At 36.3% G+C, this 15,928-nt stretch overlaps 1 protein-coding gene across 1 annotated transcript in view; it reads right to left on the bottom strand.

Moving 5' to 3' along the window:
• Positions 1 to 5,954: 5,954 nt before the first annotated feature.
• LOC120086959 (midasin-like protein) overlaps positions 5,955 to 15,928 on the bottom strand; it is a 51,030-nt gene continuing 41,056 nt past the window's right edge. Inside the window, exons 57-78 of the mRNA XM_039043780.2 lie at positions 15,305 to 15,380; positions 15,114 to 15,226; positions 14,713 to 14,771; positions 14,513 to 14,623; positions 14,212 to 14,280; positions 13,959 to 14,115; positions 12,700 to 12,794; positions 12,509 to 12,621; positions 12,193 to 12,422; positions 11,854 to 12,099; positions 11,404 to 11,625; positions 11,160 to 11,318; positions 10,728 to 10,952; positions 10,328 to 10,615; positions 10,070 to 10,240; positions 9,637 to 9,843; positions 7,827 to 9,527; positions 7,450 to 7,731; positions 7,083 to 7,262; positions 6,610 to 6,708; positions 6,363 to 6,488; positions 5,955 to 6,281 (exon numbers count right to left, since the gene is read on the bottom strand). Of these exons, the coding sequence (XP_038899708.1) occupies positions 6,249 to 6,281; positions 6,363 to 6,488; positions 6,610 to 6,708; positions 7,083 to 7,262; positions 7,450 to 7,731; positions 7,827 to 9,527; positions 9,637 to 9,843; positions 10,070 to 10,240; positions 10,328 to 10,615; positions 10,728 to 10,952; positions 11,160 to 11,318; positions 11,404 to 11,625; positions 11,854 to 12,099; positions 12,193 to 12,422; positions 12,509 to 12,621; positions 12,700 to 12,794; positions 13,959 to 14,115; positions 14,212 to 14,280; positions 14,513 to 14,623; positions 14,713 to 14,771; positions 15,114 to 15,226; positions 15,305 to 15,380 (4,962 nt within the window). The 3' untranslated portion in view covers positions 5,955 to 6,248. The remainder of the gene's footprint in view (positions 6,282 to 6,362; positions 6,489 to 6,609; positions 6,709 to 7,082; positions 7,263 to 7,449; positions 7,732 to 7,826; positions 9,528 to 9,636; positions 9,844 to 10,069; positions 10,241 to 10,327; positions 10,616 to 10,727; positions 10,953 to 11,159; positions 11,319 to 11,403; positions 11,626 to 11,853; positions 12,100 to 12,192; positions 12,423 to 12,508; positions 12,622 to 12,699; positions 12,795 to 13,958; positions 14,116 to 14,211; positions 14,281 to 14,512; positions 14,624 to 14,712; positions 14,772 to 15,113; positions 15,227 to 15,304; positions 15,381 to 15,928) is intronic.

The raw sequence follows: 15,928 nt of genomic DNA, 5'->3' as shown, positions 1-15,928 counted from the left end.
ATTAAATTAATTTAAACAACAAAAAATTGGACCAATTTTGGCACCCTAATACAAAATTAATTAATTAAATTAATATAACTATTATATCAATTTAATTAATTAACATTAATTAATAAATACAAAAACAAAACTAGGTTAAAAGAGGGCTTCAATCGTTACTTTCTCTCTCACGTGCGCCGCTAGGACTCTGTCAAACTTCTGAGTGTTGGAACACTATGAATTCAATGTGTTGCGCCTTGCCTTTCATTGCAACATCACATCCATAATAAATTACATATTGATCATATTAATATACTATTTCCTCAAATTGATTTGAACCATTCAAATCATCCTTCTTTAATATCCTTTAGTGAGTTAACAAGGGGACCTAGTGGACTTGTAGATCAGAAGCTCCAACGATTTATTTATTGGCTAAACTCATTAACCAAGTTAATCAATATTTGTTGACTGTGAGTACACTCCACTAAAGACCCACAACTGCACTCTTCTCACTACAGGTATATTTCTATGTCCACAAATATAGACCAATAACAGCAAGTTAGTTCTTCACGAGTGTTTGTAACTTCAATTGGTTCAAATTACCGTTTTACTCCTGGGTTACTCTTGTTGGGGATGATGCCCTAAACTCTCGTGTCCTATAGTTTGTAAACAAAGTTTTGAACAAACCCTTGTGATGTATAATATATGATATTTTCTTCACTTATTATCTTTGTATATTGGATGTTTTATTTGCTTTACTACAAACCATAGGTAACATGACCTCAATCATGAGTGAGTTGGAAACTCCTGCTTTTGAGGGCGGTCCTTTGATTTGCATGGGTGCGAGTGGCCAGGTACTCAGCTACGCAAGATGAAATTCACTCATTCCTCAAAGTAGGGGTAAGTAGATAGATTGCTCCCTTAAGGGCTGATCCCGGGGCTTGAACGATGTGGCTACACATGCCTTCTCATGGCCGGAGAGGTATCCACACATAGTAGGACTATGTTGTATTGTTTATTAGATTACTCCCCCCAAAAAAAAAGAGCAGACCCCATTGAAGACGTGGTACTTAAGAAGTTAGATATAACTACAGGAGCAAAACGGTAAATTGGTCCAGTTGTACTTACGAGCATCTGTGAAGGGTTATCACACTGTTGATTGGTTATATCCAATGAACACAAAAATATATCTGTGGTAAGGATAGTTCAACTGTCGGTCTTTAGTGGAATGTCTGTCAGTTAACGGATGGTGGATCTCGTGGCTAAAGAGTTTAATCAGCTATTCACGTACCATTGGAGCTTCGAGCCATAGGTCCATAAGGTTCCCTTGGTAGCTTAATGGATTCAAGTTGAGAATCAGTTTTTGGGCCAGTTTAAAGTGTTCAAATTGACAAGAGGGAGTTTGATTATATATGATATGATTGAACTGGTTAATTATATATGATATGATTGACTTTATACATGAGATACATTAATTAGAGAAAAATAGACATAAATATGATTTATATCTAGTGGAGGAGAAAATACTTTGGTTTATATGTGATATTACACTATAGATTAATGAATACAATATGATTATATTTATTATTTTAATTGGACAATTATAGGATAATTGTGACCGCCATTTTCTCCATAACCGTGTGTTAGTGGGAGTTTTGATTCAGTTTATGTAACTGAAGAATAAAATGAAAATCGTTTTCATTTTGCAAGAGATCACGTAATTTCCTCACGAAGTGTATATTGCCCATCGCTTAACTAACCAAGAGACTATATGATAGCTCAAAGTTGCTTCACGATCGTATACATGCTCGCCATCTTCTAAACGATTGCATACGTTTTTCTAAACGATCGTCTAGCACCCGAGCGATTACTAAACAATCATCTAAACAATCGCTGCCTTTTTCCTACATGATCGCATACCTTCGTCTAAACGATCAAGCACGATCTATATGATAGAGCTTGCCCTTCTCCCACTTGCTTGGTCATTGTATATGATCTTCATATCCTCCTCCTCTCTACCAAATTCCAACAGAGCCCACTCATTGAATTCTCACACCAAGAATACCGAGGGTTCCAAGTGGTGGTGTCATCCCCATTGCTCTTCTGTTCGTGTGAAGGCCGTTTATGAGTAGACGGTCGGTGGTGTTGGTGAACGATTGCTTCACGTTCCAGCGAGAGCGAGAGCACCAGTTTGCTTGGAGAGAACGAGATTTCGGTGAAGAAAAGTTTTTCAACTGGTACGTTTTCTTGTTCTCTTAGTTTTAGTTTGAAACCATGCCGGTAATTTGTAGTATAATGCATATCTGTTTTGTTTGAATGTAAATGTGAAAATTTTGTCACAATGTATTTGGAATGATCCGCTTCCGCTCAGAGGCACTCTTGTATAAGAGTTCCTTCAACTCTAACTTCCTAAGTACAATGCTCCTCTAATGAACAACTTTTTTATGGTCCAACCAATAAACAGAAACCCTCTCAGGCCAATGAGAGGGGGGCTCTTTGTTTAAGTCCCAAAGACAGTACTTAAGGGAACACTCATCTACTTACCCTGAAGACGAGAAGGAGGAAATTCCATCTTATATTATTATGTTCTCAGCTCCCCACTTGGTCTTAACCTCAAAATAGTAGTCATATTGAGTCAGAGAATTTGTCATCTTCACTCATACAAATCAAAGGACAATCTCTCGTGAACAAGAGTTCATAATATACTCAGGATTAAGATTAAGTTGCCTAGGTCATTATATTGAAATAGGAACCTAACTAGTTAACGGTGTTACATCTAATCGTTACTATTTCGCAATCTAGCTTTATGCAAACTCATTGCATAAGATACCCTTACTCGCATGTCACCTACACAAACACATTGGATCATTGCGTTTGTATCAAATACAAAGTGGGTTGTATCCATAGTGTTACCAGAATAAGGTACCCTGTATCTTGAACATTAATCCCTGTATGTCTCCACACACAATTAAAGACTCGTAAGGTAGCCTTGGATTTAGTTTATTGGATTTAGGGTTATTAAGACAAAATAGAAAACAACATAATAATATTTATTGAATTAACATCTATAACTCTTTATTGATGACGGTCAATTAATAACATTTATTATCTACGAGCTTTAGGGCATAAAATCCAACAAACTCCCACTTGAACTAAAGCTCTAGTCAGTGAGTTGCACATGATATCAGAATCCAAAATGCGGGATTATGGTAAAAAAATACAATAAACTAGGGCATCCATATACCCATTACATATAGATCATCTTTTGCTTATCTTGAGCAAAGTGGTAGGCTCGAGAAGATAGAGGTGGTTGTCCGCTGGCCAGCTCTGCCGAACTTTGGCCCATAGCTGAGGGCTTCTGAACATTGTAGAATTGGACTACATCTAGTAGTTCTACCCAATTCCTTTGGCTAGTGGTGACATATGTCTTAGGTATTCCTCCAATAGTGCATTGGTTCGTTCTGTCTACCCATTCGTTTGGGGATGGTTGGCCGTGGAGAATTTTAGCTCTGAACCCAGTTTATCAAATAGACTAGTCCAGAATCTTCCTGTAAATTCGGCATCTCGATCACTAATGATATCTCGAGGAAGTCTAAAATACTTTACTACATGTTTGAAGAATAATTCGGTCGTTACCTCTATTGTACAAGTGTTTGGTGTGGCTATGAACACAGTGTACTTCAAAAACCTATCCACTACCACAAAGATAGAAGTACACCCATCTAGCTTAGGTAAGCCAACAATGAAATCCATGGATATTAATTCCCATGGTCTCTCAGTAATTAGAAGGGGCTACAATAGGCCAACCTCCCTTCTCTCCATCTTGTCTAACTGTCATACTAGACATGTCTTGACATAGGCCTCCACATCGTCGTACATCTTGGCCCAGTAGTAGGAACGGGATAAAAGAGCCATCATTCGTTCCACTCATGGGTGTCTGACCCATTGAAGGTCATGGGTCTCCCTCAACAAAGATAAGAGACTTCTAGGGACAAACAACTACATTGGGTGGATGTTGCCTTCCTACTTCCAACGGTGGTGTGTTTGGCTTCCTACTTCCAACGGTGGTGTGTTCTAAAATAGTAAGTTGGAGGGTGGGAGCTAAAAATGGGGAAAGAGTGGACATATCTTCTTCCTAAAAGGAAGGAAGAGTTGAGATATGTGAAGTGGTCCTAAAGTCATGAGTAGTGAGCGGTTACTCCACATTTGTAGGCTTCTTCTCACCTATAAATGTGTCTTGAAAGGCCAAGACATGAATCGAAATTTATAAGGATCATAAGGCGTTCACTTGAGCATTTTGTAAGCGAAAGTGAATCCTCTCCATTGTAAAACTCTTATAGAGTTAGTATTACGAATTAGAGTCCTTTTGTAATTGTGGTTTTCATAATCTTGAGTAACAAAGTATTATTTCCACAAGTGTGTCCCGACCCTCCTTCCTTATAGCTGTGAATGCCTAACACAACCTGTTCTAGGGTGTGTTCGACTTTCCACAGTCAACTGATGAACAAAAATTGAGTCCAATTAGTAGGTTGGTCATGTATAACTTGATGCCGCACGGGAAGAATTTAAAAATACGTAATACTGCATTCCCACCCTGTGACACGAAGTACAATACAAAATTCAAAAAGAGGCAATTGAATTGAGAATGACTTTCTAATTTGAACGACAACTAATTCAATGGTTTAAAGATGTCATGCTACATAGAGGCTTTATGAACATTTCGTGGAGGCAAAAATGATATTGACAATAAGACTCCACTACAATATTCATTCAATAGGAAGGAGTATTTAACAATTAGCATAGCTTTATATCCCTCTTTAATCCCTACTTTTTAGGGGGTGTTTGACCCAATGAGTAGGGTTAATAAATTTGGGACTAATATGTTGGAGTTAGTAAGTTTGTGTTTAGTGTGTATTATAAGATAAAGTTCCTCAATAATTGTGAAAAGTAGAATTAAAGGGAAAGATTGAATTAGTCAATAAATTTGAAAAGTAAATTATAGAGGAAAATATGAAGTTCTTCGATAAATGTTAAAAATATGTATAACAAAAAGAGAAAATAGAGTTAATCGATAAATGTACAAAACTCAATAGTGTTTACTATTAAAGTTAAGTTGTTTATACCAACTTGAATTAAATGACCTCTATTGTTGAATATTTTTTCACTAAATTGCTTATACTTGCATTTCAAAAAGAAAGAAAGAAAGAAAAAAAGAAAAACTATTTAACGTGAAAACGAATAATGAGATCATCTCGAATTTCAGGAGTTTAAATAACTTTGAATACTCAGATGCAATCAAACCCAAACTTCAACAACTAAAATTGTATTTTTTATAAAAAAAAAAAATATTAGTATTTCATTGGATTAAAAACCGCATCAATATAAAATAAAAAAATTCAATTGATTTGTTTAATATTTCCCTCCAAAGTAAAATCAAATTAGCTCAAATGAATTATTATTTTATGATTTGAATCTCTTTTCATTATATATGTTGACGTAGGGTGATCTAATCGCCAATAATAATATAATTTGTGAGATATATTTAAAAGCCACATGTAGATTTATAATATACAAAAACGAAAGTGGTAGACAAGTCCAAGTCAATGGCTTCGTTTGTTGATCATTCTTTTATGTTTTTGTTTGCCGCCTTATATTACATCCATCAGTTGTCCTTTAATTATCAGACAGGAATATGTTCAACTATAAATATGTTCAACTATAATAATCTCTTCTTAATCCCACAATAATACTAAATAAATAATTAGGACAAGTAAATTTGAATCGTGTAAAAGAAAAATCCTCTTTCGTGATTTTAGTACAAATGACTTTAATTTTATTTATGCTAATGCCAAAAGCCAAGATTCTAAAAACCATAAAAACTAACATTTTATTATGTTACAAAGTCCGATTCGATTTCATGATAAAAAAAAAATTCATAAGATCATAAAAATTTTAATAATAGACGAGAACTTACATTGTAATGAAAATCATAATGTTCCTTGAAATTAATAATGGGTACAAACTCACGATCTCAAATTACATCCATTAGTTATCATTAGTGCAGCCTTATATTATTTAGGTCATCCTTCTCGTTTTAACATCTACAATAGTGCTATAAAAACCAGTGACCAAGAGGGAAAAAAAAAAAGCAGACGGCAAGTGGAGATAACTTGTGATCTTATATTGATAATAATTGTGATCTTGATTACATTTTCATAGTATAAGATGCAATTTACTTCCAATTTTCCCTCCACTAAAGTTCCACAAATTTAGTCCCCGGCATTTTGCATAAGCTCAAACCACTGCAAAAAGAAAGAACATCATTACCTCCAATCATATGAAGGAGGGGAAAAAGGAAAAGGAAAAAGAAAAGTTATTTTTACCTGTCTCAGTAGATCTCCAAGGGTCCTGGGAAGTGCTTCAATATTCCTTAGAATTATGTAATATGGGAAAGGAAAGGAATCCAAATACTTTGAGAATTTAATATTTCCACCATCAAAAGAAGCTTCCTGAAAAACCAGAGACGGATTGTAATCAATGGGAAGAAGATTTGCATCTAATATCTTAATCCTCAGAATATTATACTTCATATATGGAAAAGAAAAAATATATATATATAAAAAGGAATACCATGAGTTCCATGATGGATTCCTGCGGACTATCAAGAAGCAAAAATGCAACCATACGTTTCCGACTTAGAAGATCCCTCACATAACGTTTCAATTTATCCTGCAAAGGAAAAATGCTGTTTATAAAATAATCCAACATAAAACAAGAAAAAAGGGTCAAAGATAAGATGCTTTTTCCACTGAGTTATAGATGATAAAAGTTCATTCCCAAACAAGCCCTGAGAGTTTGGCTCAAGACTAAGAATAAAACTTTTTTAAAATAAAAGAAACATTTCATTGATAAATAAAATCAGGGGAGAACTCCAAACACCAGAGGTGATTACATAAGGGAGCACCAATTTGACTTAAAAAAATAAGCTGAAATGAGAAAAAGGGTGCTTTGTTTTGCACCAAGAAAAAGGAATTGATAAAACCAATTCTATAAAGCGATTAAAAGGGAAAGAGTCCCTAAGAATAAGCAAGAAAATGTATCACCTTCTCATGAAATCGTCCATCTGCAATGATTAAAACAAGCTGCTGTAAGGGATTGTATCCAGATGGAAGACGGGCTTTGGTGGCTGCATTATCCATTGTGTCATTGAGATATTTCAATAGGTCAACAACAGGTTCGTCAGTGATGCTATTCTCTTGTTTGAATGTTAAATTGGAGATCATCTGTATCCACATTCATCAGAAAAAAAAAAAAAAAAAAGGTTTTGAGTTTGAACATCTGGTATATTAGATGAGCATAACGAAAGGATAAAGGATCTTTCATCTTTCAGGTCTGCCGCTCAGTTGGAAGCTATGAAACAAGTCTGCGGTAAAGTCCTAGTCTCTAGATGAGCAATGGAAAATTCCATACCTGAACACCAGCCTCCGCTGTGAATGATTGATCAAAATCATGCAGTAACCTTATGTTTCCCTTCTTCCCAAAGCTTGCAACTGCTAAGCTTCCCATTTCTAGTTGGGACATGGCACGGCATACGGTCACTAAAGCTTCAATAGCAATATCTCCACAACAACTTTCAGACATGCTCTGGGAATCGTCCACGGCAATAACAATTTGGTAATCACGTTTGTTTGGCCTTGTCCTTCTCATCCAAATCTTATCTTTACGATAATGACTTGCTATATAGGGAATGACCTGAATGATCAGAAACGATAGATTTTTTAAAGTTTTCTTAAGGGCGAAAGAAAGAGATGAAAACATTAAGTTTAAGAAGATTTCATAGAAGGGACCTTTTTCATATTGATCCTTTTGCCAGTTTTGTAATCCCCCTGGAGCTTGCTGGCAAGAGTTGGCTCCATAACAAGACGCAGTTGTTCAGCCAACTCCTGAGATAACCTAGTTGTGCGCAGTTCATATTTCCTCCAGAGAACGGTTGCATTATCTTTAACCTCACTAGATACTACTTCAGTATTGTTCACTTTCCCCAATTCATCATCACTCACGGAGAGCTTTTCAAATTTACGCATTGGCTCATTCAAGTAAGTTCTATTGACAGATACCAAATTATCTGAAATGGGTGTTGAATCACCATCTTCAGTGTGACGATGTTCTTGAGATTCCTCCTCAGTTAGATTGTTCAAATTTGAAACAGGCAGGGGATGATCTGCTACACTTTTATGAATGGAGGCACGACTAGAATCACGAGTTTCAAGATTTTGTCTCTCAGACTCCATTGGCTCAGAGATGTCAGACTTCAAGGCAGCAGTACTATCTTTGTCGAAGTTATTACCATTGGCATCGGTATCAATCTGCTCAGATGTTGCGGGTCCCATTGCCTGTGCAGAACCCTTTTCCAATTCAGAAACAAACCCATACTCTTCTGCATCTTGGTCCTCCATCTCGTCTGGTACATCTTCATTATTTGCCTGGAGATCGACAGAAACTCTTGCTCTTTCCTTCCAGGTATTTAGTGCATCACCAACATTACGGTAAGGATTTGGTTGCATTTTCTGAAAAGATGATGCTTCAGGCTGAGGCAATTGAGTAATTAAAGGATCATCGGTGAATCTCCCACCACTCGATGAATCTGCTGCCAAGATATCAGTCTCAGAAGCATCACCACTAGGCATGCTTCTTGATGAAGCACCATCATTTTGTATTTCATTACTTCTAGACGAGCTTTTCTCCAGGTCAATTTTTCTCGAGTCTGATGACTGCAAACCACCATTTGGTTGTGTAGCAGATTCTGCATTTTGCACATTTTCACCTGCATCTGATGCATCATTTCTCGGGGCCATTGCATTCAGCTGATTATTTTCCTCACGATCACCACCCTCAATGTCCATTTCAGAGGTTTCACGCTCTGTCTCAGCTTCAGTCATATTTTCATGTATTGGATCTGTCACATTCTCCTCGATATTCCCATTCTCGGTAGAATTTTCATCCTCGTCAAGATTATCTTGCACAGAAGATGCATCCTCTTTTTCATCCATCTCCAGATCTGAGCATTCATTTGACTCTTCATGTTTCAATTCTGATGGTTCAGCCACTTCTTGCTCATGATCAAAATTCATGTTCTCATGTTCCTCTCCATCAGAAGGGTCACTATCATTTTCACCTTCACCATTGCTTTCTTTTTGCTCATTAATGTCTGTCTCACAACTTTCATCTGCAGAAGCAGAAAGTTCATCATTGGCTCTAAGTTCACAAGAGCCGACATCCTCATTCTCAACTGGAGGCCCTGATCCAACTTTTTCATTCTCATTAATAAGACATTCATCTTCCTCCTTATTCCACATTTTCTCATCAACTACTTCACTTTCGGCTCCAGCTTCTCCCAGGATGGACTCCAATTGTTCATCTCCCTCAGCTTCATTGTCGTCCTCAGAATCCTCGCTAACACTAAATGTTTCAGCATCAAAATCTTGCTCCATTTCAATACCTTTATCACTTTTACTTGGGGTTTCGGTTGGAGCATCCAGGTCACTTGCCTAAACAAGTAATTTATCATTAACAAAATAAATAGAGAATTGAAAACAACAACAAACAAGGAAGTCCGATTATCCAGCAAGGCGACTTGTATGATTATGCACAGCATACCTTCTCATTAGCACCAAGCAGCTGATCCTCATCAATCATCTGGTCACTCACATCATTTAATCCTGCACCCTCCCCCATGCCAGTTCCACTCACATCTTGATCTTTTCTATCAGTAACATCATTGTCCGGATTTTCAGTAGGAAGGCCAAATCCTTCTGAATACAAATTAGTCAAAACTGTTGCTAGCACATTGGTTGTTACTGATACCTGGCATTGAAATTTTGTTAAGACCATAAAAAGGTGACCTACAACAATCTGAGATAAACTGTGGTAATAAATGAAATGCAAATGTCACTTATTTACTGCAAATTGTATATCAATGTTCACAAAACGGCTAACAGATAAAAGAGAGAAATAAAAATCATCAATGTGCCATGCATCTAAACATCAGCAAAATTTAAAAAGGAATACAATTGAGTTATGACCAACCTACCGAGCAATTGAAGTCGAGAACATCTTGTAGTAGATGCTCACCAATATTCTTTATCAAGTCTAAAAGTACATGTAATTGCTTAAAATATGTGCCCACTTGCAATGACAACATGCGATCTTCAGAGAGGGAATTGCCCTTGGCTTTCATACCAGAAGCATAAAGCAATTTATCCTGAATACAGAACTCCAAATGAAAAACCAGGCCAAATTTTCAGAAAAAAAATATGTATAAAAACAAGCGAGAGAAATATCAACTTACAGCGTAAGAGACTGTATTGAGAAGCTTATCACATAAAGTGTCCAAGCTCAAATTTTTCATACACAAGCCCAATAAAGGTTCCCAGGAAGTAACATTCCCTATCTTTTCTTCTGGAAGACTATGATCCGAGCAGGACGAAATAAAATTTTCCAATGAGCTGAAAATATGTCCAAAAATGTCCTGAAGAGCTTCATTAAATCTGCTACAAATCTCGGAAAAGTTTTCACCATTTCTAATACTACTCTCTGCTGCCAGACCGGATCTGAACTCTTCCTCAACAAGACTCGACTGCAAAATATCCAATTTTCATATGACCATCTGTGAGAAGTTGAATTCACTTGCAAGCATCTGACATCGGTCAGCACAGAAAAAATAGCGATAAAATTTATTTAAGGCATACCTTCTCAAATACTTCATCAAAATGACCAAGCAGAATATTCTCAATTGATCTTCGATTAGCAAGACGCTTGGACAAATCAGAGTGATGCTCCCTGAAGATATTGATAACTTCAAAATTCTGAATGATAAGTTCTTTCATTTGTTCTGTAACAACATATGGTTGCAAGAAACTAGCAGGCGTTGATATAACTTCCTTCTGGCCAAGAAGGCAATTATCAAGGCATTCCTGGAACATGGATTCCATAGATTTTTTTGATAAGAAACAATTTTATTGATGAATGAAATAATCTAAAGAGAAATAAAATAAGGGCCATTTCATAGGGAGGAAAAAAGGTGCAATCAAAGTGCAAGAGAGATTTAACATGGATTTCACGAATATAGAACAACGATCACTTCATCCAAATAATACAAGATTATGTAATAAATTCTGAACCTTTGACTTCCTGAACCCAGGCAAAAATGTCTCTATTGCTTCAACAATCCAATTTTCTTCAGATTCGATGCTTCGGCAGGACTTCAAATGCACATTTTTGAAGGATTTTAGCAAGATTAATTCTTCTTGAGCCATTATACTCAAACTGTCAAAGATTTTCTGTAAAAATCCAGAAAGGCAGTCAAAAACCTCTCAAAAGGATGAAATAGCATTGATATCAGACGACAATGAAAATCAAACTGACCTTCTGCTGCCACAAGCATCTATATACGAGTTCCTGATTACAACTAATTCTGCTTTCATAACCATTCCGAGCACTGGAATCCTTAGAACTGGAGTACAACTTTTCCAAAAGTGATAGACAACTTTTCAAGTGATTCAAATGCTTAGCAAAGTGATCAGTAATAGTGTGTTGCTTTTGCTGTATTACAATAAGTTGGTTCAGAAAAGAGCATGACTGCTCCACCTGGAAAAGAAAAAACCGGGATATAAGGGCCAGTTTTAATTTGTGGATCCACAAAACATGAAAAAACAGCAGCAGCATGTTATAACGGGAGTATAAAAAAAAAACAATGGGAAAACATTATTTTGTTAGTGTGGAAAACCAATGTCAGACAGACGTGCAATCATGCTGGTTACCTGACAGCAGAATTTCTACTATATTGATTACCCGCACTTTCATAATAGGAGTTACCTGCTCGCGTGTAACATCTTTATGAGAGTTCAAGCAAGTCTGCTGCAAGAGCAACACTGCTTTTACACTCTTGAAGTAGTATTCAATGGCATCACTTCTTTTTGCACCTAATCCTAAATTCTGAAATTCTTGTACATCACTGGAAGGAGTATCGTCTGAAACTCCACGGGACAGTCTACTTTGAGACAGAAGTAAATACTGAATGTCATCTGATTGCTGAAGGAACCACCAGGATTTAGAATTCTCCTGAAAGGGCCACGCCAGTATTTAAGAAAGCACAACATAAAAATCTAGACAGCTTCGTAATTTAAGGAAAATTTGACATCTGATGTTTACTACCTCCAAATAAATAGACTTATGCCTTGACAAACCACTAGTTTCCAAAAGCTTCAGAAGTTCAGACAAGGCCCTCCGCTTCCCTTGGCTCTTTTTTGATTCCTTCCAAATAACGTCACAATAGCTTGCTCTTTGGTATATTCTTTCAACTGTGCAACTTAAAGATTTCCATTCTTCTTGATAAGAAAGAGACTGCGATTGAGATTCTGATTGCTGAATTACAGTAATCAAATCTGAAAAGGTGCAATATCCTTATATTCATAAGCATTAAATAGGAAACAGAACTAAACAATCACTAATATAAATGCGAATAAAAAACCTTCAGCACTTTTTAAACTCGGGAATGATAGCTTGGATTCAGGAGTTCCATTCGGGTACAAATTTTGCAGCACACTTAGTACACTTTTTCTCCAGTCAGTAAACCAATCAAACCTAAAAACCATACGAGGCATATTAAGAGTTCAATACAAGGAGTTCTAGAAACAAAGAATGAAGAAAAGAGAGGCTAACCTATCTTCTGCACCGGATTGAAGTGATTGTATTTTGCTCCCCTTTTTTGCAGCCTCTTGGTTGAAGAAAAGCAACACAGGTTGCTGCAACAGATCCTATAATGAAATGGAAAAAAAGTAGAACCAAAAGAAAAAAATTATAAAAAAAATGTCAAAGCTTGACTCATGATGCCCTCTATCATCCTTTCTAATAGTGAATGCAACCCAAAGGTCACATTTACCCACAATTCCAAATTTGATTTCGTGAATAGAAGAAATCTAGGAAGCATCGACACGCAACACGACACGACACAACACGACAACACGCCAATTTCTAAAAAAAGTAGGAAACGACATGTTGGGGACACGTAATTTTTTTAATTATTATTTTCATTATTATTATTAAAATAATATTAAAAGATAAAACCTAAAACACTTTAATTTTTTTTTTTTTTTACAAACTAGTAAAAAAATTGTGAATGAAAAGTAAATACAAATATGCTGATTATTAAGTTGCTTAGAAAAAGTTTAATTTAATTTTAAATGTTAAAGGTGCATGAAACTCAATAAATTATTGCCCACTAAAACTAAAAAAGACAAAAGCCCAAAACCCATAAAAAAATAAATAAAATAAAAAAAACCCACATTAAAAGGCCAAACAAACACTAAAACAAAGAAGCCCTAATATCTTATTCATCCTTCTGTAGCCATATTAAAACAAGAAAACCCTAACATCTCATTCTCTTTTCAGCCGTCTTCCTCTCTTCCCCTCCCCCCGATATTGTTCTCCCCTCTCCCCTTATACTACTTTCATCCCCAATTTCGTTCAGTCCTCCTCCCTTCACCACTGATCTGCCACCGCTACCGCCACCACAAGCCATCACCATCCTGACAACTGCCAATGCCTGTCGGTGCTCTCCAACATCCAATGATGCAATAGTGGTCCTCCAGCGAAAGAAAGGAGAGAATAGGAGGGAAAGGAAATAGAACATGGAGTTGTCCAAGCTGTCTAAGAATGTCACCCGGTGTCTGATTATTAAAATAATAAAAATAATAAAATAAGACACGCAAATTGATGTGTCTGACACGTGTTCGAGTGTGTCAGTGTCCGACACGGACATTCCATAAAAAACGACGTGTCCGTGCTTTCTAAGAAGAAATTACTTACAAAATCAGTATTTGATCCCCAAAAACTAATATTATACTGTTTGGATTTCAAAGAAGGCACCCAAGACCCTGGTAACATATAAAAGCAAGTTTAAATGATTGTTCATCACTTACACTGTATTTCTTAATAAGCTTCCTGAGCTTCAGCCTACTTCTCCTTGAGTTCTCCAGAGAACAATAACTCTCGAGACGTTCCCAACGACATAATTTCTGAATTTCCTTCAACTCTGTTTCAATTTTCTTCCGACAACCTTCTATATGCTCCAATATTCTGAAGTGAAAAAAATCACATCCCATGATCTATCAATACAAGAAGCACCCAGTAATCTAAAGAGGGAAGAGAAAAAAAATCATAACTAAAACTCACATTGGTAAAAATTGAACATAATATCCAAATAAGTTGTACAAGGCCTTCACAAGTTCCATCTCAAGAGGACTGCATCATTTGAGACAATTTCATAAAGGATCGAGTTTAGAATACAAATAGCTAACTGCAGAAACTAATCACCATCAAGTGAGAAGGGTTACTTTTAACACTATACTTGAATTTGTTTGTACCAGATCTTTATAGAATGTAAGAATGAATAATAATCAGACACGATCCATTTTGTCCATCTTCTTATTTATACTTCTCACAAACCAGATTTAATAAAAGAACCTTGGGTTACCTGGAAACTTTAACGCAGAAGCCAGTTCTAATTTGTCCAAGAAATGAGAAAAGAAGTTCAAGGCGTTTCCTGAATTCCCCAACACTTGATGTATGAATGAAATCCTCCAAACTGCAATAAAAATGCTACTGTATGATATAAATAGCAGAAGTATAAAAACATTTGGGAAGCAGGGTGGGTTTAGTAGGTAAAGGACATGCCTACTGATGGTAGAGTAAGAATGCCGATGCCGTAGAATTGAGAAAAGAGGAAACCATAACTGCAGCAAATATGAGGCAGAAGAATTTTATTAGTACTGAAAAATGAAACATAGGTAGTTCAGGACAAAAGACACTTAGTCAGAACAACAGCAACATAAAAACCCAAATCCCAAGCAATTTCTGCACGAGTAATGATCAACTTTTATAGCAATAGCCAGTAACAATATCAGGGGGGAAAACCATTCCTCAACCACTGGAGGTCAAGACTAAAACAATCAAATTAGAAGTATGAATCAAGGTCTGAAACAAAATATTTTCTATGGCCAAAGTGAAATTTAGAACCCTCCCTCATCCCATGGAACAAAAGTGGTCTTATAAAATCAACACTGTTCCAGTATCACCTTTCCACAATTGAGTTCGTACTGGTCCTGCACCTCATCAAGCAATGCTGGCCATGAGTCAAACTCCATCTTTTTCCATGATGAAACTAATTCAAGTATAGTCTCCAGTTGCTCTGCAAGTTATTATAAAAAAGTTGTAGAAGATGGACTTCCAAGAGCAAAACCAAAAAATTTTAATTAAAAATCCTTACCAGAGGAAGAAAACTTCGACCCATGTTCAGGTAATGTTTGCACCTTGTTAACCAGGAGTTGCAAACCTGATAAAGCCTGTAAAGATCATGATGAGAATCCCTTATTAATATAAAATCCAAAACAAACTACAAGAAAATTAGGATCTCCAAATTTAGTACTAATGGTACAATGTAGCTTTTAACCAAGGACTAATTATCTTGGGAGGAAGTTACATTTTTGTGCTTGCTTGCATAAGAGTTCACACTATGGGGTATAACAGAATTGATATATAAATATGCCCCCATCTTGATAATTAAAGATGATCTTCTAATGGGTTGCTCTTACTAACAGTGTTGGAGAAAGGCCAAAGTGAGCTTGGCTTAGTGGTGTTGGCATTTATTGTCTCTAGAGGTCGGAAGTTCAATCTCCCACCATGCAATTGTTGTACTCCAAAAAAAAAGAAAAAATCTGTGGAGAAAGTTACATTCTTGTCCTTTCTTGCATACGAGTTCACGCTACGGGCTCTTACACAATTGATATATAGATATGCCCCAATCTCAATAATTAAGGATGACTTAATCTTACTAACAGTAATTTCAGTCAATAATCTACATCCCCTTGGTTTTTCTTTTTTAAAAATGACT

Source organism: Benincasa hispida, chromosome 9 (assembly GCF_027475165.1).
Source record: "Benincasa hispida cultivar pf3 chromosome 9, pf3_genome.v1.1, whole genome shotgun sequence".
NCBI lineage: Eukaryota > Viridiplantae > Streptophyta > Magnoliopsida > Cucurbitales > Cucurbitaceae > Benincasa > Benincasa hispida.
Note: the sequence above shows the minus strand (reverse complement) of the source record. Positions and strands in the feature narration are given on the sequence as shown.